The 25,483-nt window shown below is 40.3% G+C and overlaps 1 protein-coding gene across 2 annotated transcripts in view; it reads left to right on the top strand.

Moving 5' to 3' along the window:
• Positions 1-1,564: 1,564 nt before the first annotated feature.
• Positions 1,565-25,483, top strand: part of scn3b (sodium channel, voltage-gated, type III, beta) — a 43,004-nt gene continuing 19,085 nt past the window's right edge. For both annotated transcript variants that reach the window (XM_072238845.1, XM_072238844.1), the window contains exon 1: positions 1,565-2,126. In XM_072238845.1, the coding sequence (XP_072094946.1) occupies positions 2,072-2,126 (55 nt within the window). In that variant the 5' untranslated portion in view covers positions 1,565-2,071. The remainder of the gene's footprint in view (positions 2,127-25,483) is intronic.

The raw sequence follows: 25,483 nt of genomic DNA, 5'->3' as shown, positions 1-25,483 counted from the left end.
TCCATCACCCTGGATGCGCCCTCTTCTCATTGCTGTCGTCAAGGAGGTACAAGAGCCTGAAAACACACTCTCCAACATTTTAGGAACAGCTTCTTCCCCTCCACCATCAGATTTCTGCATGGACAATGAACCCATGTACACTACCTCACTATTTTCCTTTTCACATCAATAGGAATGATACAAAGAATTTCTGAAAATATTGCATATAAAATTTCAGAGATCAATAGTCATAGTCATACTTTATTGATCCCAGGGGGAAATTGGTTTTTGTTACAGTTGCACCATAAATAATAAATAGTAATAGAACCATAAATAGTTAAATAGTAATATGTAAATTATGCCAGTAAATTATGAAATAAGTCCAGGACCAGCCTATCAGCTCAGGGTGTCTGATCCTCCAAGGGAGGAGTTGTAAAGTTTGATGGCCACAGGCAGGAATGACTTCCTATGACGCTCTGTGTTACATCTCGGTGGAATGAGTCTCTGGCTGAATGTACTCCTGTGCCCACCCAGTACATTATGTAGTGGATGGGAGACATTGACCAAGATGGCATGCAACTTAGACAGCATATGCTTTCTAAGACAGATAGAATATGCTTTAAATATTTTTACCTGTTGCTGACAGCATTCTCAATATTTCAATCATTGTCCTGATTCCCTTTAGGAAAGATGTGATGAAAGTAGGCTTAGTTGTTGATGTAACTGTATATTTTTATACGGTTGATTTTGTGTTCAATTAAACATATTTGGTATATATTTGATAAAATCAAAAGTCTCCATATAACTAAGCACATTGTTGCCCATTTTCCCTCTTTTAAAGTAACAAATGATCGATAGTAATTTCAATCAAAGCTTTATAGTCTTCACAAATAACTGCACTGAGTAAATCTAATACTCAAAGTAAAAGAATGACTTGGGATGAACAATAAAAAGCGTTCCTCCATTCTATTGGAACTGTGAGTGAAGCCATTCAAAGCCGTTCCTCTTTTACAAGCAAATGCCAGCGTGTGGATCGCATGTAGCTGGCATCTTTCCCAAGGGCAGAGATCGCCCCGAACAAACATCGGACACCATATTTGGCATTGTTTTCCTTGACTCTATCTCGGGAGAGCTCGATGGATAGGGTGGGATGAAGCATTACTTAATATCAGAGTGTGAAATGGGCGTTACTAACAGATCGGGACGAACTAAAAGGACGTATTCCTGAGGAGTGAGGAGAATTCCTGTAGTTTCTATCGATTATTAAGCTATTCAAATACAATGGTAGGAAAATATTCAGATTTGAATTCATGGCGAATCTAATATGGATTTATTTTGGACGTTGCCAGACAAAATTCAGTCCTTTCAACACAAACGTGGCTGCAATAACCAGTACAAATGATATAAACACCGAGTAAAACAGGTTACAATGTAGGCTGCCAACGCATGCGTGTCTGTGTTGTTACTCTTTCTGGAAGGAGGGTGGAGTAAGTGTGGGAATATTAATAGAGGAACCGAGACAGACAAGAGAAGCACAACCCAACTAGGCTCTCCACCAGGCGCTCAAACGAGCAATATCTTGATAAAATAGTGAGGATCAAAAGCAGATTCTTTTGCAAATACATACATAGTTATAAATATATTTCGTTTGCATTTGACTGCAAACGTAGCAGACAGTGAACAAAAGACTGGGCATTTTGAGATACTCAACGTGTTGGTCTGAAGGCAAACACTGGATCGATTTCTAGGTTGTGCTGGTATTTTAAAATTGAATTTAAGGCACCATTCGCATATGTGAATGTGCATTATCAGGCGCTGTCTGTAGTGCTGAAATCTGAAGTGCAGAGACCGAACAACGCAAAGGAATCAAACACAGGCGGTTGGAAACCTGTTGGTGACGGGCATTAAAGGACTACGAGGAAGCGATTGTTTTAAGAATGTATTAAAACCCAGTCGCTTGTTTTAACCAGCATTGTTTTATGCAAATCACTCTGTAGACTGTGCATCGGCAGAGGGGGTGAATTCCAACCAAACAGCTACAAGTGGATCAGTGAGAGATATTTGAAGCCGGTTGTTTCTGCTTACCCCGACTATGAGTGCGTGGAGCACGTTTCTTTATTCGGTTCCATTGCTAATGATTCTGTTAGGTAAGCTGACAATTTATACCAATAGATATTTTAATTTACTGGCAATTTACACTGCTAACTGAGAAACAATATCTGAGCCACTATCATCAATGGTTAAACGAGATGGATAAAAATCCCATTGGATTACCCATTGTGTTGGATGTGTTAATATTATAATTTATTAGAAATGTGTGACTTGATATATCATTTTTGAAGTATTGGTATTATTGTGCAGTCAGGTCCTCAACAGGTTACGGAATTGATCATGTTGACTTCAATATTAGTTTTTTTTAAATCAGTATCTCCATCTTTCTGTAATTTTACAGCGTTGGTCGAGGTTGACTTGGTGAGAACAAAAAAATGCGCAGCGAACCTACACATTAACGCCAATATATATTAACTTATATATTTTTAAAATTTAATGTGCGTATTTTGTTCGTAGTTTTAAGAGGGAAATTATTTCCTTCCCTTTTATTTTTAATATTTAATGTTGGGTGTTGGTTTCTACTCTGTCTTCGCGATCATTACTTGTGTGCATTTTCAAAATAAGACTCTTTTACACCGAGGTATTCAATGAAGTTTCAGTATAAGGGCGGGGGTCGGGCTCTACCAGCGCTCGCATCGGAAAACAGAGCCAGATTATTCGATATAGGAAACAGAAGCTCAAAGGAACAAAAATTTAGCCGTTACATCCAACCATAAGCCTAAAACATGAAACATCTAACGTCAATTCAATCTTTGAGCTTTTAATAATTTGCAAGTTAGGCATTTCTTTTTACCTTGAAGGGCTCTCTGTAAACACGCAACAGGTTCTACGTTTATTGTTGGAAGAGGAAAACTGGACTCAAGGTATTCGTTGGGAAACGGGGACGGAGGCTGCGGGTTAAGAGGCGCGCCTATGTGTATACAAAGAAACGTTCGTTTTATGGAAGTGTTAGCCGACATCATTCATGTGTAAATTCAATGCACGCCTCGATGTAGATTTGCAGGGGAGGGGCCGGTTTGGCCTTGGGGAGCCAGTGTCTGTATTATCTCCTCGCAGGTCTTCCTCGTTTTATCTAGGCATGCAGCCAATAGGAAAAGGGTATTTTGTATATGACAAGAATGTAGAGCCGCATCAATGTAAACATACATTTAATCCAAAAACCGAGATCTGGCATTCTCTTTCCTCTGGACCCACTCCCACCCAGGGCGCACGCGAAAGAAACGCTGCACATCACTAGCAAACCGCAAGAGTCAAACATTCATAGCAGTTGACGGAGGAAGAGAGGAAGCTAAATGATGCTGACCCCGGGAAAGAAAGGGAGTTAAACTTGGTACAGTATAACTAAACATCATGGGTGTATATTAATCATCCTAACAGGTGTACAAGATAATAAGAGGAATAGATAGAGTGGATAGCCAGCGCCTCTTCCCCAGGGCACCACTGCTCAATACAAGAGGACATGGCTTTAAGGTAAGGGGTGGGAAGTTCAAGGGGGATATTAGAGGAAGGTTTTTTACTCAGAGATTGGTTGGTGCGTGGAATGCACTGCCTGAGTCAGTGGTGGAGGCAGATACACTAGTGAAATTTAAGAGACTACTAGACAGGTATATGGAGGAATTTAAGGTGGGGGCTTCTATGGGAGGCAGGGTTTGAGGGTCGGCACAACATTGTAGGCCGAAGGGCATGTACTGTGCTGTACTATTCTATGTTCTAACAAGACCCAGCTTCTCCAAAGCTGAAAGGATAACAAGTTATAGTTGAGGTTTTAGCTTATAAACCACTTGACAGGATATGAATACTTTGTGATCAGGGTATCCTAATGAGGAACTGTGGCCAAGGTTATCCAAATTTTTAAGCATTTGATTCTTAGGTTTTTGGATTTCTGTTTCTTAACTACATTTGGCAGAAAATTCTGTTGTTTGATATGGATAAAAATAACTTTTCCTATCTCATCTGACAACTGTTGACTGGCTGTCTCTGGCTATCAAATTAAATTAATCTGTGTACAAATACAGATACAAATTTTTTTCTAATCAAAGTTAATGAAATAACAGTCTGGAATAGCTATTTATATTAGTATCCATTTATAGTCAGTAAACAGTTACAGTAGACACCATAATTCTAATAGTTTAAAAATATTTACGGAAAATGATCGGACTGATTTACAAGTCCCAAGTTGGGGCAAGGCTAATGTTGATTGCATTAGTCAGGAAATCGCAAAGGTTGATTGGAGAGGCTATTTGCAGGTAAAGGGATGGGCTGGCAATTAGGAACATTTTAAAAGTGAGATGGGGAGAATTTAGGGCCAGTCTGTTCCTGTTCAACTGAAGGGCAAGGCTGGCAAGATTAGGGAACCTTGGTCATGAGGAATATTGGAAACTTTTGTCAGGAAAGTAAAGGCATGTGTTGGGTGAGGCAGCTGAAAATAAGAGAACATCTCATATGGAATGTAGGGATACACTTGAGGAAAGCCAAGAAAACACATAGAACATGAGATTGTTTTTGTAATGAGGCAAAAGAGAATCCTGTGAAATTCAGTGACTATATCAACAGCATAAAGGGTATTGAGGGAGAGAATAGGGTACCTTAGAGTTCAATGTGGTCATCTATGTATGGAACCACAGGAGATGAATAGGGCTTCAAATTAATATTTCTCATCTGTCATTCCTGTGGAGTTGGTAATGGAAGCTATGGAATTGAATGAAGTGAACGGTGATGCCTTGAAACATATCCACTTTACATAAATACCCAAAGACATTTTATAACATAAAATATGGATGAATCACCAAGAGTTGTCATGATCAAGTGTATTCAAGACAGTGTGGGAATGTATTGCTGAGGCCCTGGTAGAGATGCTTACAGTATATCATTGCTGGACAGAGGCAATGTACTGAAAGAATGGAGGGTAGTTAATGTTTCGTCTTTAGTTATGAAAAGCTGCCGGAGCCTAATGCAACTGGTAGGATATCAGACCTTATCTATATGGACTTTAGCAAGGCTCCTGATATGGCTCCACATGATAGGCTGAGTCAGAAGGTCACATCAGATGCAGGGCAAGCTGGCTAATTGGATACAAAATTGGCTTGCTGGAATGAGACAGATGGTAGTTTTCAGATTGGAGACATGTAACTAGCAGTGTCAGGGATTGGTGGCAGGTCCACTGTTGCTAGTCATCTATTTTAAGTATTTTGGATGAGATTAAGGTCATATTGTTGGCAATTATGCAGATGACACCAAAATTGGTGGTTCAGTGGACAGTGAATAAGGTTATTCTATAAGACATAGAAGCAGAATAAGGACATTCAGCCCATCAAGTCTGCTCCGCCATTCTATAATGGCTGATTTATTATCTGTCTCAACCCCATTCTCGTATCTTCTCCCTGTAACCGTTGACACCCTTACTCAGCAAGCTCGGCTTTAAGTATAACTAATGACTTGGCCTCCATAATCAATTCCACAGATTCACTTCCTTCTAGCTAAAGAAATTCCTCCTCATTTCTGTTCTAAACGGATACCGCTCTATTATGAGGCTGTACCCCTCTAGTCCAAGACTACCCCACTATAGAAAACATCCATCTAGGGCAGGCCTTTCAATATCCGATGTGTTTCAACAAGATTCCCCCCCCCCCCCCACACACACACACACTCCCAGTGGTCTTCTAAACTCCAGTGAGTACAGGGCCAGAGCCATCAAACACTTCTCATACATTAAGCCTTTCATTCCCAGAATCATTCTTGTGAAACTCTCTGGATCCTCTCCAATGCCTGCACATCATTTCTTACACAAGGGCCCCAAAACTGCTCACAATACTCCATGTGCAGTCTGACCAATGCCTCAAAGCCTCAGCATTACCACCTTGCTTTTATATTCTAGTCCTCATGAAATCAGTGCTAACATTGCATTTGCCTTCTTTACCACTGTAAATCTAACTTTAAGAATCCTATACATAAACTCTCAAGTCCCTTTGCACCTCTGGTTTTTGAATTTTCCCCCCATTTAGCAAACAGCCTATGCTTTTATTCCTTCTACTGAAGTTCATGACCATACACTTCCCGACACTATATACTATCTGCACTTCTTTGCCCATTCTTCCAATCTGTCCAAGTCTTTCTGCAGACTCCCTGCTTCCTCGACACTACCTGCCCCTCCACTTATCTTTGTATCATCCACAATCTTGGCTACAAAGCCATCAATTCCATCAACCAAACCATTTACATATAACATAAAAGGAATCGGTCCCAACACAGACCCCTGTGGAACACCACTAGTCACCAGCAGCAAACCAGAAAAAGCCCCCTTTATTCCTGCTCTTTGCCTCCTGTCAGTCAACCAATCTTCTATCCATGCTAGTGTCTTTCCTGTAATACAATGGACTCTCAAAGACCTGAAAATTCAAGTAAACAACATTCACTGATTCTCTTTTGTCTATCCTGCTTGTTAGTTCCTCAAAGAATTTCAACAGATTTGTCAGGCAGGATTTCCCCTGAAGGAAACAGTGCCATCTTTGGCCTATTTTGTCATGTGCCTCCAAGTACTCTGAAACCTCATACACAATAATGAACTCCAACATCTTCCCAACCACTCAAGTCAGACAAACTGGCTTATAATTTCCTTTCTTCTGCCCTCCTCCCTTCTTAAAGAGTGGAGTGGTGATTGCAATTTTCCAGTCCTCTGAAAACATTCCAGGATCTAGAGATCCATGAAAAATCATTACTAGTGCTTCTCCAATCTCTTCAGCTACTTCTTTCAGAACCCTGGGAATTAGTCCATCTGGACAGGTGACTTATTTACCTTCAGACCTTTCAGCTTCACCAAGCCTTCTCCTTAGTAATAGCAATTCTACTCACTTCTGCCCCCCTGACAGTCTCAAATATCTGGCATACAGTTAGTGTCTTCCACAGTGAAGACTGACACAAAATACTTGTTCATCTGCCATTTCTTTGTCCCCCATTACTCCAGTGTCATTTTACAGTGATCCGATATCACCTCTCTTTTCCTCTTTATATATCTGAAAAACTTTTGGTTTCCTCTTTCATATTATTGGCTAATTTACCTTCATATTTCATCCTTGTTCTCCTTATGGCTTTTAGTTGTCTTCTATTAGTTTTTAAAAAGTGTCCAAATCATATAACTTCCCACTAATTTTTGCTTTATTATATGCCCTCTATTTTGCATCTATGCTGCCTTTCACTTCCCTTGCCAGCCACGGGTGCCTCATCCTCACTTTAGAATACTTCATCTTTGGGATGTATCCATCCTGTCTTCCGAATAGCTCCCAGAAACTCCCACCATTGCTGTTCTGCTGTCATCCTTACTACTGTCCTCTTGTATCAATTTTGGCCAGCTCCTCTCTCATGCCTCTGTAATTCCATTAACTCCACTGTAATACTGATATATGACTTTTACTTCTCCCTCTCAAACTGCAGGGTGAATTCTATCATATTATGATCATTGGCTTCTTTACCTTAAGTTCCCTAATCAAATCTAACACCCAGTCCAGAATTGCCTCTTCCCAAGTGGGCTCGACAACAAGCTGCTCTAAAAAGCCATCTGGTAGGCATTCTACAAATTCTCTTCCTTGGGATCCAGCACCAACCTGATTTCCCCTAATCTATCTGCATATCAAAATCCCCCATGACTATTGTAACATTGCCCTTTTTACATGCCTTTTCTATTTCCCATTGTAATTTATATCCCACCGTCTGGCTACTGTTTGGAGGCATGTATGTACTTCCCATCAGGGTCTTTTTACCCTTGCATTTTCTTAACTCTACCCATTTTCTTAACTCTACATCTTTTGATCCTATGTCACTTCTTTCTAAGGGTTGGATTTCATTTTTCACCAACAGAGTCACCCCACCCCCCTGCCTACCTGCCTGTCCACTTGACACAATGTGTATCCTTGGATGTTAAGCTCCCAACTATGATCTTCTTTCAGCCACAACTCAGTTGTACCCACAATGCCATACCTGCCAATCTCTAACTGGGCTACAAAGTCATCTACCTTATTCCATACACCTGAATGCACCAAGTATAACACTTTCAGTCCTGAATACATCACCCTTTTCAATTTTGCAACCGTGTTGCACTTGAACACATCCCACTGACTGCAAAGTTGCCTTATCATTTTTTGCCTGTCGTTCCTCACAGTCTTGCCACACTATACTTGTATACCAACTGCCCCATCCTTGGCCCTATCACTCCAGTTCCCACTCCTCTGCCAAATTAGTAATTGGTTTAAGCCCTCCCCAACAGCTGTAGCAAACCTATCCGCAAGGATATTGGCCCCCCACCTTCAGGTTCAGCTGTCCCTCATCCTTTCTCTACAGGTTGCACCTTCCTCGGAAGAGATCCCAATGATCCAGAAATCTGAAACCCTGCTCCATGCACCAATTCTTCAGTCACGCATTCATCTGCTAAATCATTCTATTCTTACCCTCACTGGCATATGGCACAGACAGCAATCCAGAGATTACTACCCTGGAGATCCTGCTTTTCAGCTTTCTGTCTAACTCCCTATATTCTCTCTTCAGGACCTCCTTCCTTCTCCTACCCATGTCATTGGTACAAATATGTATTGCGACTTCTGGCTGCTTACTCCCTCCCTTTAGAACGCTGTGGACCCAGTCTGAGACGTCCATGACTCTGCACATGGGAGGCAAATTACCATCCAGGATCTCTATCATGTCCACAGAATCTCCTGTCTGCTCCTCCAACTATGGAATCCCCATCGCTATTGCACTCTTCTTCTCCTCCTTCCTTTCTGAACTATAGAGCCAGAGACCCGGTTGTTGCAGCTTACCCCTGGTAGATTGTCCGCCCGCCCCCCCCCGCAAAGGTATCCAAAGCAGTTCATTTATTATTGAGGGGAATGGCCACAAGGGTCATCTGCACTAGTTGCCCACTCAGGGACCTATCTCCCGCAACTTAGGATTGACTACTTCCCTGTAGCTCCAACCTATCATTTCCTCATCTGAGCTGAAGGTCATCGAGCTGCAGTTCCAGTTCCTCAACACGGTCTCTAAGGAGCTGCAGCTCAGTATATTTTGTGCAGATGTAGTTATCAGTGAGACTGGAGGTCTCCCAGAGTTCACTGATAAATCTGTCTAGGAATCGTTCAGATGCCTTACCAAGGGAATATATTTAAAATTGTAATATTTTTAAATATTTTTGCACAATGATAAATCAGATACAATCATTGGCAGCTAGAGAGATTTTCTAGCAATTTAATTAATAACTGTACTTTCTGAATTTTAAGTGTCAGTCAGCTGTTGTGGTTTTAAAAATTCAAATAACCATTTCTAAATTAAAAAGGTTATTCATCACTGTTTAACTTGTCAAAAACACTTCAGTAATAACCGAGCTTCTGAAATACAATACCAATTTTTGGCATTTCATCTCTGTGATATTATTTCATGTTCATACGCAATGAGTGTCATGTGAATGAGCCAGCTTTAAATATTTCTATGTTAATTGTCAATTTTATTTTGAAGCATGATAATAATAGGATTGGGGACACTAAAACTAAAACAGCTTGTCACGCATTATACATATGTCAAAGTCCAAACAATCTTGGCACCATAAATAAAGTTAACATCAAAGGTGTTGTACTGTGCTGCACTGTTCTATGTTCTGTGTTCTATGTCCTATGTTCAAACAATTTTCTGGTGAAAATAGTCAAGCATGGCAAAACAAAGGGACCAAATACACACCTGATCAATGAGATATAGTTTGATCCACAGCCCAGGAATTAATCACATTCTTTAAGACGTCAGGAAAGACAAAAAGGCAAAAGAACTGTTAAAATATAAGTAACATAATGCTCACATTGTAAAAAAGGAAGAAAAGTTTGAGAAATGGAATGCCTGAAACTGCAAGGCCATGGAGTAACACAAACTGGAGCAGATGCAGGAAGTTAATATTAGAATTTAATACCCAGACAGCTTTTGTTTTTTTTTTGAAAGGTAGGCAAGAAATAGAAATGGTTGCCTACTTGATGGAGATCTAAAATGCATAAAAGCAGCAAATCCTTTCATGGAGCTGCCAAAATTTCAGACTAGAACATTTAAACATGAGAAATTCTACAGATGCTGGAAATCCAGAGTAACTCGCGCAAAATGCTGGAAGAACTCAACAGGGGCAGGCGGCATCTATGGAAATGACATTTCAAGACCCCTCTTCAAGACTGAAAAGGAAGGGGGGAAAAGGCCAGAATAAAAAGGTGGGGGAGGGGAAGGAGGATTGCTAGAAAGTGATAGGTGAAGTCAGGTGGATGGGGAAAGTAAAGGGTTGGAGGGGAAGGAATCAAATGGAAGAAGAGAGTGGAGGGGCATCAGGGGGAGGTTTTAGGCAGGTAAGAAGTAGTGAGAGGTCAGAGTGGGGAACAGAAGAAGAGTAATGGAAGCATCAGCAGTGGAGGAAGAGAAATATGGTTCTTTGAAGAAGGAAGACATCTCTAACGTCCGAGAAGTGAAATCCTCATCCTGAGAGCAGATGCTGCAGAGACAAAGGAACTGAGAAAGGGAAAGAAATAGTCATGGGAATTGGTGGGTTTATAAAAATTGTCATTTGACAGTTTGTCTTCAGAGATGAAGACAGAGAGATCAAGAAAGTGAAGAGTGGTGTCAGAAATGGACCAAATCAATTTAAGGGCAGGGTGGAAGTTGGAGATAAGGTTGATGAAATTGACGAGCTCAGCATGACTGCATGAAGCAACATCAATACAGTCGTCATTGTAGCGGAGGAACAGTTGTGGAGCATTACCAGGGAAGATGGACTGTTTTACGTAGCCAGTGGAAAGGCTGGCATAGCTGGGGCCCTTGCGGGTGCCCATGCCTACCACTCCAGTCTGGAGAATGTGGGGGGGAGCCAAAAGAAAAATTGTTGAGGGTGAGGGCCAGTTCTGCCAGACGGAGGAGGTTGGTCATGGAGGGGAACTGGTTGGTTCTTTTAGATAGATAGATATACTTTATTAATCCCGAGGGAAATTTGGTTTTGTTACAGCTGCACCAACCAAGAATAGAGTGTAAATATAGCAATACAAAAAACCCCAACAATCAGACAGCAAAATGCAAACTATGCCAGATGGAAAATAAATCCAGGACCAGTCTATTGGCTCAGGGTGTCTGACCCTCCACGGGAGGAGCTGCAAAGTTCGAAGACCACAGGCAGGAATGATCTCCCGTGCCGCCAAGTGTTGTATCACGGTGGAATATGGCCGAAGTCCAACAGTAAAAAGTTCAATATCCAGTCTGCAAACACGTTCCTCGATCGTGATATACCCCGGATTGCACCATCCGTTGTTAGCCAGATCAGTAAGCACCCAACTCCTTCACGCTTCTTACCGCTCTCAGTGCACTTCCGGTCAGGCGGAAGTATTACCCACCGAACTCCTCTTCTCCAAAAGTCTCTGTTGTCTCGACCCGGTCCTCTTTCCTCGGCTTTGTGATCCCCCTCTGTGTGTTTTTCTCCGGATTTCAGCAGGGGTGTCTGCCGCTTTGTTCGCTAAGCCGACCGGAATTTGCTGGTCCATGGAATACACAATGCGACCTTGCTTCTGTCCCACGTGTCGGGATGTCACCATTTCCAGCGCTAAAGAAAACCCAATAAAACTCCCTCTACCAGCATGTTAGAGAGGGTGCAGCTTCGACGTGTTACCGTAAGAAAAAAAAATACAAAAAATAACGTTTATTGAGAAAGAAGCAGAGAGCTTTGAGGCCTCCTTGATGTAGGATATAAGTGTACAGGGACTGGACATTCATGGTGAAAATGAGGCGGTCAAGACTAGGAATTGAAAGCTGGTGTGGAGAACAAGAGCATGGGAAGTGCCGTGGACGTAGGTGGGAAAGGACTGGACCAAGGAGGATAGAATGGAGTCAAGGTATTTGGACTCGAGTTCAGTGGGCCAGGATCAGTCAGAGACAATGGGCCTACCTGGACAGTCAGGTTTGTGGACCCTGGGTAGGAGCTAGAAACAAGCAGTGCGGGGTAAGGGAACAATCAGTTTGGTGGCAGTGGATGGGAGTTCTCCAAAGCTGATGAGGTGGGTGATGGTGTTGGAAACGGTTTCCGGATGGTCCACTGTGGGTTTCTCTTCAAGGGGTAAGAAAGGGGAGGTGCCTGCGAGTTGTCACCTGACCTCAGCAAGGTTGCAGTCACTCAGCTACACTACAACAACACCCCCTTTTTCTGCAGGTTTGATGGCAAGGTTGGGATTGGTACAAAGAGAGTGGAGGGCAGTGCGTTCAGAAGGGGTAAGGTTTGAGGAGGAGTGAGGAGTGCTGAAGTTGAGCTGGTTGACAATTAGAGATGAGAAGATCCAGAGCAGGCAGAGAACCAGCCCCGGGTGTCCAGGAAGATGAGGAGGGTTGGAAACAGGAAAAGGGATCATCAGTGTGGGGTGGTGAATTTCTTCCTGAAGAACTGGGCTCAGAGGTGAAAGCGTTGAAGAGCTCGGCATTTGGCGAGGGCGGGTGAAGGGGGAAAAGGTAAGGCCCTTGCTGTGGACAGAATGTTCCACCTCAGAGAGGGAAAAGTAAGTGGGAGTGAGTGAAGACACAGTAGGAATTAGAACTGGGATCAAAGGGGAGGGGTGAAGAGTTGGTTGCATCAGAGGAGATGGGTGGATTAGGGTGTTCAGGGAAAGTGGGGTGGGAGGAAGATGGAGGCTCTGAGGACCCAAAAGGTGACAGTGGAGCCTGAGAGACCCAGGGTTGGAGAGTGGTGGTGGGGGAAGGGATGCCCAGGGGCTCGGCAGCAGCAAGGAAGGAAAATTTAATCGGACTGCAAATTTTTGATAACAATTTTGTCATTTTCATACTTTTTGAAAGATACAGTGAAATTTAACCTGTGCCTGCATGAAAAAATCTAAATATAACTAAGAAAGATGAAAATGTATATTCACGAACTATTAATTATTCTATACATATAATGACAGAATTGTTGGATGATTGCACACATTAAGATCAGATTAGATTCAACTTTATTGTCATTGTGCTGAGTCCAGATACAAAGCCAATGAAATGCAGTTAGCATCTGACCAGAAATGCAAAGAATAGTGTTATTTACAAAATAACTGCGAATAAAAAGTGCTACAGCACACAAATATAAAAGGACCGAGACAGTACAATATGGGTGCAATTAAGATGAACTGTGTGCAATTATGGAGATATTACAGAATATTACGTGAGAACTATGGCCTGCTCTGATACTTTTCTGGGGCTTATTGATATTCTCCTAAGACTTTACATGTGGATGCATGTACAATGAAGTGATAGCAAAGTATTTGGATATACACATGAATTTCACTTTCTAATACCATCTCTTTGACTAATTTCAGCATATCAGTGTCAATACATTCTAAATAACATTTCCTCCATAAAATGTAAACATTCACACTGTTGTAACAAACTGTGTACATCTAACAATAGTTTTAGATCTCTAAATTGAAAGTATAAATAGAAACCAATTTTCCTGCAGATATCTTTTAAGTTTTGCATCTTAAAAGAGATTCAAATTTGTATCAAAATGCCTGCATGTTATCAGTGCAACTTAAATTTACATTAATCTCCATTCCATTTCTAGTGTATACAATTGCAGAAAACAAATTCCCCCTCTTTTGCTTGAAGTTGCACCTCGATATGTACCTCAGGATGTAAGGTACAAATTACAACTTGGAGATAGAAAACACATGCCCAAAGGGCAATGCTATGATAGTGTTGGGGGTTTCAATATGCAAGTGGATTGAGAAAATCCAGTTGGTGGTGGATCCCAAAAGAGAGAATTTGTAGAATGTCTGTGAGATTGCTTTTTAGAGAATCTTGTAGTTGAACCCGCAAGGAGAAAGGCAATTCTGAAGTGGGTGTTATGTAATGAACCATATTTGATTAGGGAGCTTCAGGTACAGGAACTCGCAGATGAAGTATGATAGGATTCACCCTGCAGTTCGAGAGGGAGAAGCTAAAGTCAGATATATCAGTATTACAGTGGAGTAAATGTAGTTACAGAGGTATGAGAGTAGAGCTGGCTAAAGTTGATTGGAAGGGGACACTAGCAGGGTTGATGGCTGAGCAGCTGAAGTTTCTAGGAGTAATTCGGAAGGTGCAGGATAGATCATCCCAAATACAGCATAAAAGCAAAAGAAAGGGCATATAATATCACAAAAATTATTAGGAAGCTAGAGGATTGGGAAGCTTTTAAATACTACAGAAGGCAAGTAAAAGTAATGAAATATGAAGGTGAACTATCCAATATTATAAAAGGATACAAAATGTTTTTACAGATACATAAGGAGTAAAAGAGAAATGAAAGTGGATATCGGACCACTGGCAAATGACACCAGAGAGGTATTAATGGGGGACAAAGAAATAGCTATCAAACTTAGTAAGAATTTTGCGTCGATGTTCACTGTGGTAGAAACCAGCAGTATGCCAGAGTTTTGAGAGTGGCAGGGAGCAAAAGTGAGTGCAGTTGCTATTACTGAGGAGAAGGTGCTTCGGAAGCTGAAAAGTCAGAAATTTACCTTATTTAAAGTCACCTAGGCCAGATGGACGACACTCCAGGGTTCTGAAAGAGGTAGCTGAAGAGATTGTGGAGATATTAGTAGTGATCTTTCAAGAATCAATAGATTTTGGAGTTGTTCTGGAGGACTGGAAAATTTCAAGTATCACTCCACTCTTTAAGGAGGGAGGAAGGCAGAAGAAAGGAAATTAAAGGCCACTTAGCCTGACTTCAGTGGCTGGAAAGATGTTGGAGCCCATTATTAAGGATGAGGTTTCAGGGTACTTGGAGGTGCATGATAAAGTAGGTCGAAATCAGCAAGGTTTCCTTAAGGAGAAGTCTGTTGGAATTCTATGAGGAAATAACAGGCAGACTAGACAAAGAGTCAGTGGATGTTGTTTATTTGGATTTTCAGAAGGTCATTGACAAAGTGCCATGCATAAGAGCTCCTGGTATTACAGGAAAGATATTAGCATGAATAGAAGATTGAGAGACTGGCAGGAGGCAAGAGTGGGAATAAAGGGAACATTTTCTGGTTGGCTGCCAGTGATTAGTAGTGTTTTGTAAGGGTCAGTGTTGGGACCGCTTCTTTATGTTTGTTTGAAAATTGCTGTATAACTAAGTTGTTATTATTATTATGTATGTTAATAATTTGGATGATGGAATTGATGACTTTGTGGCCAAGTTTGTGAATGACACAAAAGATGAGTGGAGGGGCAGGTAGTGTTGAGGAAGCAGGAAGTCTGTAGAAGGACTTGGATAGATTGGAGAATGGGTAAAAATATGGCAAATGGAATGAAGTGTAGGCAAGAGTATGGTCATGCACTTTGATAGAAGGAATAAAGGCGTGCTGTTTTCTAAATGGGGAGCAAATTTAGAAATCAGATGGAAGGGACTTGGGAGTCCTAGTGCAAGGTTACTTAAAAGGTCAATTTGCATGTTGAGTCAGCAGTAAGGAAGACAAATGCAATGTTAGCATTCATTTTGTCATGACTGAGATGTAATTCTGGGATTAATAGATGTAATGCAATATTGATCAGACTACATTGGAGTTAGAAGAATGAGGCAGTAGTGGGGGTGGGGGGGGGAGATACCTCATTGAAACCTAATGAATATTGAAAGGCCTAGATAGCATGGACAAGCAGAGGATGTATCTACTATTGGGAGAGCCTGAGACCAGAGGGAACAGCCTCAGAATAGAAGAACGCTCCTGTAGAACAGAGATAAGGAGAAATTTCTTTAGCTAGAGGCTGGTGAATCTTGTGGAATACATTGACAAGGCATTGGATATATTTAAAGCAGAGGTTGACAGGTTCTTGATTAGTAAGGGTGACAAAGGTTATAGGGAGAAGGATAATCAATCAGCAGACTCGATGGGCTGAATGGCTTAATTCTATTATATCTTATAGTCTTACTGCTATTTCCCTGTTTTAACCTCATACCCCTTGATGCCTTTAATATCTAAACGTCTATCTGTTACCTCATGCATCAACCTGCTTACATCCTGGCACTGACCTGAAATTTGAGTAGTCGATCCATTTGTGGCTTCCTGTACACCAGATATCTGTAGTTTTGTTTTAATGAACTCCTCCTTCCCAATCAAAGCTGTCTACTTGCCAGAATATGTTAACATCCAAATGAGAAGGTTCGCTAACCTTTCATGTATTTCCTTGAATATGCATTGAATCACTTTGTTTCTAACCTAGTAATGAAATCATTTAAAGACTTGAGAAAAACATGCAAATCTGAAACAAAACAAGAAATACTGGAACATTCAGCAAATGAGGCAGTATCCATGGGGGAAAACGAAGATAGGTCTTCAAACAGAAATGTTATCTGTTTCTCTTTCTACAGATGCTATCTGACCTACTGACTATTTCTAGCTTCACATGCTATTTGATCAACAGATTAACCTGGTTTCTGTTTCTGGAACTTTTCATTCAATCTAACAATTCAAGTTTGGGTTGAACACATGTTGAATTTTTCAAATATCTATTTTGGACTTCAATTCTCGATTTGACTCAAATTATTCCCATAGTTGGACATCAAAGTGAAGGTCCAGCCCATTTTCGCTCATCCACAAATGGATGTTGCACTTAAATGGCAGAAAGGTTAAAATTAGAATACTATTTTACTTAAGTATTCTGGAATCCTCCACAATATTATGAGTCTCCCAGTTCATCACTGACTGAAAATATGCAGTCACATTAGTTGCCTTTCATGCAGTCTCTACAAATACACAATCACCTAGGGTTAGTCTTGAATTTTATTTTAAATAATCAAATTTTGCATTCATATTGTTGTTTATGATATAGGATTTTCTCATTACACAACTGTCATCCTGTGGTGTTTTTGTCCCAGAGAGTTTCTTAATTAGCTGTTAAGACTTAAATTTGTGGGTGACATCATGTTTATTTTAAGACTATAGGCCATGTATTACTGAGAGATACAATAGGTTTGCAATACAGAGTATGGATGTACTATAGATGTAAAAAAAAAAGCTTAAACACTATTAATACTGATAATTTTTCCAATCATGTAGCACATCTAACAACAACTTTAATGTTCAAGTTTGGGAATTTCTATTTCACTAATGCCAGATTAAATTTGAATGTTTTTTTTAAATTACTATTGATCAGTTAATGGATACATTTTGATATCTATTTGAACAGAGAAATGTTATATATTTTGTAGCTATTTCACGATCACTTTTCTCACAAAAGCTGCACTTAATTATACTGTATATATCCTATCACAAAAATGTCTCAAGGTTCTCATGAGCATTTATTTTTGGATTCACTGCACAAGTTGTTAAGTTTGCTAACTTGCAAGAAACTGACCTATTTTATGATATAATTCAAATTCTTTAAATTTTGTTTTATCGGAAGGCTGAAGTTGAAAGCTTCCTCTAGGTGCGAGGAGGAGGATTTCAAAAGAATAGAATTAAGAGGCAACATTTGCTCCATGCGTCAGTGCTGGATAACTTGGCGAGTACCGAATGTTCCTTACATTGGCTTAGAGTTCAAACAAAATACCTTACACGCTAAATAGGAAAACCAGTCAGCAGCTGAGATTGTGAATGCAATGCTGCCAGTTGTTAGGGTCCTGCTTATTTTAATAACAATTAATAGTTGTTATTTTATGGGGAGGAATATTCTTCCTTAAACAATAGGAAAATTTGAATCATCACCTGATACGAGGTGGATAACTAATAACTGATAGACATTTTTGGGCTTATAGATTTTTTAGTTAACTTTTAGGATCATTAAGAACTTTGGATGTAGAAAGAGCAAAATTACCAGTTATTCCTTGCAAATTTTCCTCCTACATATTATTGACAAGTTTCAATTTCGATACATTTGCTCAGAAGTGAACTTATTAGTTAGCATAAAAATTAATTTTATAAAAACTACTAATACATTCCTTACTGTTTTTGATTCTCCCCACATTTTTTGAAATTAGTTTCTTTTCGGCTTTTATATATGATCCAATTTCCTATAATTATAAATATCTTGGTTTCTTTGTTTTTAAATATATTCTCCTGTGCCTTCACAGCTCTTATCTGTAAATCTGAGTATCCACATGAGTAAAGATTGGGCAAGTGGAGGTGAGGGGTAGATTTAATTCCTCAACTGCAAGTGTGTTTACATTGGCAGTATGAGGTGTGGTATAAATCTGTAAAGAGAAATTTAACCCCACCCAGTTTCAGATTCAATTCAGAGACAAATTGTAATATAAACTACATTAATCACTCATGAAAGAGCAAAATTTAGTTGCAGGTTTTTAATTTAATACTAAATATACAAGTTTCTCAGGGTTTTGACACTTGCCAGTGCACCCATGGTAAAAAGTAGAGAGTTGAGTACCAGTATGAGAATAGACATTGCTCTCGTGAGTGATTCTGTTTAAGAATGTTCTCTCCCCCACCCCATTCCCATAGAGGTTGTACTGGATCTTGATAGATGTTGGAATTTTGAAAGGACAATGAACTTTGTTGCTCATTTCTGATTCTTACTGCAGTTTACATTGCTTGTTGAGCAATACTATGAAACCTCAGACTTGAGGAAAAGCAGCAGACGGTCCCTGAACCACTAATGCTTGTTGTTGCACCGTTGTGGTTTAACAAAGCCAAACTCTGCATACAACTTACACAAATAGAAAATCAGCTCAGGACCAGGAATTGGAGTGGGATGGGAGAATCTGTAGTTAGAATCTTGCTGGGAGTGGGCCAGCAGTCAGTGAAAATTTAAGAGCATGGGATTTACGAAGGGATCAAGATAAAAAGTCTTACAGACATTGCTTGAAGGCTTCAGTGATGTGAACATGCAGGGTTGAGTGAGGAAGATACAGGGACCAGCACACATTGGTGGAACAGGTCAGGAGTGCCTCCAATTTGGAAGATGGAGATGTTTGAAGTTCAAATTAGTCTGGTAGGTTGAGGCACAAGGGTGTAGCTAAGTCCTGCGCAAATAAGACTTGTTGTCGCGGCATTGTCGAGGAATCTCAGGAGATCCATATCCACGATTCCCTGGAACTGATTCAGGTTTGCAAGGGTGGCTGATAGCAGGAAATGCCCAGTAGGATATCTGAACTGTCATTGTGACTCAAATAATAAATAAACAAATCTGAATCTGAAATTATACAATTCTGTACTATTCCAGGTAAAATTCATCATTATACAATCTAATTTCTGGGCTATGTTTTTATAATGAGCAAACAGACTGTATTGCCCTCGCTGAGATGTTGTAACATCAACTAGACGGTCAGCCAAACTCCATTCAAAAATGACATGAGAGTCAGGGAAAAGCATCCCAGATCCTTGGTTTTATTTCAGACTCAAAGGCAAAGTGAATGGAATAAGGAACCTTGGTTCTCAAGGGATATTGCAACTCTGATAAAGAAGAGGAGAGAGTTGTATGACATGTATAGGAAACAGGGAGTAAATAAGGTGCTTGAGGAGTATAAAAAGTGCAAGAAAATACTTAGAAAGAAATCAGGAGGGCTAAAAGAAGACATGAGGTTGCCTTGGCAGTCAAAGTGAAGGATAATCCAAAGAGCTTTTACAGGTATATTAAGAGTAAAAGGATTGTAAGGGATAAAATTGGTCCTCTTGAAGATCAGAGTGGTCAGCTATGTGCGGAACCAAAAGAAATGGGGGAGATCTTAAATAGGTTTTTTGCATCTGTATTTACTGAGAAAACTGGCATGAAGTCTATGGAATTGAGGGAATCAAGTAGTGAGACCATGGAAACTGTACAGATTGAAAAGGAGGAGGTGCTTGCTATCTTGAGGAAAATTAAAGTGGATAAATCCCCAAGACCTGACAGGGTGTTCCCTTGGACCTTGAAGGAGACTAGTGTTGAAATTGCAGGGGCCCTGGCAGATATATTTAAAATGTCGGTGTCTATGGGTGAGGTGCCGGAGGATTGGAGAGTAGCTCATGTTGTTCCGTTGTTTAAAAAAGGATCGAAAAGTAATCCGGGAAATATTAGGCCGGTAAGTTTGACGTTGATAGTGGGTAAGTTATTGGAGGGAGTACTAAGAGACAGAATCTACAAGCATTTGGATAGACAGGGACTTATTAGGGAGAGTCAACATGGCTTTGTGCGTGGTAGGTCATATTTGACCAATCTATTGGAGTTTTTCGAGGAGGTTACCAGGAAAGTGATGAAGGGAAGGCAGTGGATGTTGTCTACATGGACTTCAGTAAGGCCTTTGACAAGGTCCCGCATGGGAGGTTAGTTAGGAAAATTCAGTCACTAGGTATACATGGAGAGGTGGTAAATTGGATTAGACATTGGCTCAATGGAAGAAGCCAAAGAGTGGTAGTAGAGAATTGCTTCTCCGAGTGGAGGCCTGTGACTAGTGGTGTGCCACAGGGATCAGTGCTGGGTCCATTGTTATTTGTCATCTATATCAATGACCTGGATGATAATGTGGTAAATTGGATCAGCAAATTTGCTGATGATACAAAGATTGGAGGTGTAGTGGACAGTGAGGAAAGTTTTCAGAGCCTGCAGAGGGACTTGGACCAACTGGAAAAATGGGCTGAAAAAATGGCAGATGGAGTTTAATACAGACAAGTGTGAGGTATTGCACTTTGGAAGGACATACCAAGGTAGAACATACAGGGTTAATAGTAAGGCACTGAGGAGTGCAGTGGAACAGAGGGATCTGGGAATACAGATACAAAATTCCCTAAAAGTGTCATCACAGGTAGATAGGGTCGTAAAGAGAGCTTTTGGTATATTGGCCTTTATTAATCAAAGTATTGAGTATGAGAGCTGGAATGTTATGATGAGGTTGTATAAGGCATTGGTGAGGCTGAATCTGGAGTATTGTGTTCAGTTTTGGTCACCAAATTACAGGAAGGATATTAATAAGGTTGAAAGAGTGCAGAGAAGGTTTACAAGGATGTTGCCGGTACTTGAGAAACTCAGTTACAGAGAAAGGTTGAATAGGTTAGGACTTTATTCCCTGGAGCGTAGAAGAATGAGGGGAGATTTGATAGAGGTATATAAAATTAAGATGGGTATAGATAGAGTGAATGCAAGCAGGCTTTTTCCACTAAGGCAAGGGGAAAAAAAAAACCCAGAGGACATGGGTTAAGGGTGAGGGGGGAAAAGTTTAAAGGGAACATTAGGGGGGGCTTCTTCACACAGAGAGTGGTGGGAGTATGGAATGAGCTGCCAGACGAGGTGGTAAATGCAGGTTCTTTTTTAACATTTAAGAATAAGTTGGACAGATACATGGATGGGAGGTGTATGGAGGGATATGGTCCATGTGCAGGTCAGTGGGACTAGGCAGAAAATGGTTCGGCACAGCCAAGAAGGGCCAAAAGGCCTGTTCCTGTGCTGTAGTTTTTCTATGGTTTCTCTGGTTTCAATGGCATGACATAATGAATAAGGAGTGAAACTGAAAAACAACAAAATACAATGCCATCACCTCGCTGTTCCATTCACTCAAGTAAATATACACAGGTAAGTAAGAACTTAGCTAAGTTTCCTGCAGGTAAATATTACAACATTCCAACAAGTAAATTCTACAGGTGAATAGTATGTGTAAACTATTAGCATCTAGGTTAGTGTCTAATAAACTCAAAAATAACATTCTATTTCAGCAAAATCTTATTGATACTTTTAGCTTAACTTCTAAACAATATAACATCAACTTACAAGCAATTCCTCTGCTGGGACAACAACAGGATAGCTTTAGATAGAAATCTCTTTTGCCCCAAACACAAACCTTTGGCTTCCTTGCAGCCAATGTCCTTTTCTACTTACAACTTCCTGGCTGTTCAGGAAGTGATCTCATACAGATTAGAATTTGCTCATTAAAATAAAAGCTGCATGTTCATAATCACATAGAAAAACATAAATGAATTGCCCAAGGGCAGAGCACAGACATTATAAATACAGCACTTGTGTAAAATGCCCATGTGGGTTGATGTATTAAGTGTTTAATATTCATTCTCCAACATGTAGCTGCCATGGCTTCAACAAAGAAAGAGACTCAAATCATTTTTCAGGACGTTCAGCTGATGTGAATCATGACTCCTCCATAGTCAACTCCATCTCCACCCCTGCCCACCTTGGGGCAGCACGTTAGTGCAGTGGTTAGCACAACACTTTACAGTACAAGTGACCCAGGTTCAATTCCACCACTGTCTGTAAAAAGTTTGTACGTTCTCCCTTTGACCATGTGGGATTCCTCCAGGTGCTTCGATTTCCTCCCACAGTCCAAAGACTTACTGGTTGGTAGATTAATTGGTCATTGTAAATTGTCCCATGATTAGGCAGGGGGTAAATCAGGAGACTTCTGGGCAGCATGGCTCAAAGGGCCTATTCCATCTGTACCTCAATAAATAAATAAATTATTCGGACAAAATATGTGGGTCCTTCTATAGAGTGACAGGAGAGGCCCCATCTCTTTGATTTGCCTTCTGGTCTTGTACTGAGCACTTCTTGGAGGGCATTGTAATGCTGAATGGTCAGGGTTGAGATGTCTATCATCCTATTACATATGGTAGAATTTGCAAGCTCTAGGTGAAAACCCAAATGTAATTGGTGGTTGTCACACTTACTGCTTCAAGCAGATGGCTACTCATTTCCTGGACAAGTACAAAATTTCTAGACTAATGGGACAAAATCTCAGACAAGGGGATCATCCATTTAGAGCTGAGATGGGTCTAATTTTCTCTTTTGTAAAGAGTGCTATGAAGTTTTGGCATTATTTTATTTAGCAATACAGTACAGAACAGGGTCTTCTGGCCCTTCAAGCCACACTGCCCTAGCAACCCCAGTTTAATCCTAGCCTAATCTGGGGACAATCTACAATAACCAATTAACCTGTCTTTGGACTGTAGGAGGAAACCAGAGCATCTGGAGAAAATACACACATTTCAGACAGGAAATCTGGTCCTGGCTAAGTTGTCAAGCAAATAGCCAGCCAAGGGTCAATGTCTGACAATGACCCTCTGCCACATTTTATTTTACCCCAACAGTTTTAGGGTTTCATTAGATGAAAATTGACTCCAAACATGTTTCAGTCTATCAGCTGTCAATATATTTGACCTGTTTATACAATTGAACCAAAGACATTGAATTCTTGGTTGGTTTTGTTTAACACTGCTTTAGGTTCTTTCTCAGTTGTGTTGCTCAGAGCGTGAGCACTGGAAAACCAATTATCTGGTCAATTCTGTCTATACCTGTGCTCTTCACTGTGATACTCTCTAGCAAATACGGTAATGATGCAATACAGAGCATCAGCCCATGGGCTGTTTGTAATTTGCTTTCCAAACAGTGAGCTTCAGACCTCAATCAAGCAACTTTGCATTGAAAATGAGGCTTCATTTAACAGAAAAAAAGTCCTGTTGAAAGTCATACATCACCTAGTATCCAGTTACTGGGCATTATTTAAGAGATAAGGTCTAAATAGTAAAACTGTCATCAACTTAAAGCAACGCACATAAATTGCTGGTTGAACACAGCAGGCCAGGCAGCATTTATAGGAAGAGGTACAGTCGACGTTTCGGGCCGAGACCCTTCATCAGGACTAACTGAAAGAAGAGATAGAAGAGATAGTAAGATTACTATCTCTTCTTTCAGTTAGTCCTGACGAAGGGTCTCGGCCTGAAACGTTGACTGTACTTCTTCCTATAGATGCTGCCTGGCCTGCTGTGTTCAACCAGCATTTTGTGTGCGTTGCTTGAATTTCCAGCATCTGCAGATTTGCTCGTATTTGTGTTTTTAAAATCAACTTTACGTTATCTGTTCCTTTCTCTATGATGCCCAATCTGTTGAGAATTTTCTGTATTTATTGCAGATTATTTTACACATTCCTCTGGTTTTGCATTGAGAATTATTTCTTCTAAAGATATTTTCCAATAATTCTAATTTTCTAATACAAATCTCTGGTTGAGTAAATAATCTCATTTCTCTTTTTCCATTGAGGACTTTGATTGAGACTTACAGGATCAGATGTATTATATCCTTTACTTTGTCTGTTAAATATAATATGTATATATATTACACACACACACATATATATCTATCTACAAACGTACAAGGGGTGGATTACAATAATTACAAGGATCTTATTTTAATCCAATTCACTTGATCATTACCTCTCAAATGGATTTACTTCTATGAATGTCTGGAGTAACATTTTAATCTTTTGAAACCAGTGTAAAAACTGTAACATTTTAGTCAGACTGTGTACTGTGTATTATATATGATCTAGACAGGGTTTAAAACAGTGCAAAAAGATTGAGGCAAGGTTGACATCAAAATTACAGGTTTTGGATAATTTACTTAACCAGAAGGATAAAATTATAATTAGCGAATGGCAAAGGGATTGAAGTGCAAGATTGAAGGATGGAAACAAGCCTTTATAATTAGATACAGTGGAAACTCAATGGGTGAATTGCATAGGCTTTAGTAAAGAACAATCTGTTTAAGACCACAAGACCATAAGATATAGGAGCAGAATTAGGCCATTTGGCCCATCGAGTCTGCTCCACCATTTCATCATGCCTGATCCAATTTTCCTCTCAGCCCGAATCTCTTGCCTTCTCCCCGTATCCCTTCATGCCCTGACCAATCAAAAATATATCAACCTCTGCCTTAAATCTACAAAAAGACTTGGTCCCCACAGTTGCCTGTGACAAAGACTTCCACAGATTCACCAGTCTCTAGCTAAAGAAATTCCTTCGCTGTTCTAAAAGGATACCCCTCTCTTCTTTCTCTTCTTTGACTCTCCCACCATAGGAAATATCCTATCAAGCCATTCACCACTTAGTAGGTTTCAATGAGATTACCCCTCATTCTTCTGAATTCTAGTGAATACAGGCCCAGAGCCAATCAATAAATCAAGTTTAGAAATCCACTACAGTGACATTTAATTCCTTGAAGAACTGAATACCATTAAACAAGATGAGAAAATTCTGTTAATGTTTAGCTGATAGTAGCATGTTGTGTCAGAATTTAATTTGAAACTTTTACTTTCTAAAATCTATAAACTACTTACCATTGTGATGCTAGGCCCTACAATATCAACATATTCGACCCTAGAACCAGAAACAAAATGCTGGAAGAACTCAGCATCTGTGGAAGCTAAAGAAACAAGTTTCAGGTGAAGAACCTATATCAGGACTGAGAGGGAGGAGGAAAGATTGCCATTATACAGCAATACAAGAGAGGGATGGGACAGTTTAGGGGCAGATGGAACCAGATGGACATGGAGTGAATGGGAAAGGTGAATTGATGGAGAAGAAAGAATAGTGGACAATTGAAGAACACAAGAGCTTAGGTTATCTTATATTCAGAAAATTCCCAAGCAGAAAATGGGATGCAGTTCTTCCAATTTCTTTGGCCTCTCCATAGCAACCCTCCC

Source organism: Mobula birostris, chromosome 20, assembly GCF_030028105.1.
Source record: "Mobula birostris isolate sMobBir1 chromosome 20, sMobBir1.hap1, whole genome shotgun sequence".
Taxonomy (NCBI): domain Eukaryota; kingdom Metazoa; phylum Chordata; class Chondrichthyes; order Myliobatiformes; family Myliobatidae; genus Mobula; species Mobula birostris.
This window is presented reverse-complemented; position numbering and strand designations above follow the sequence as displayed.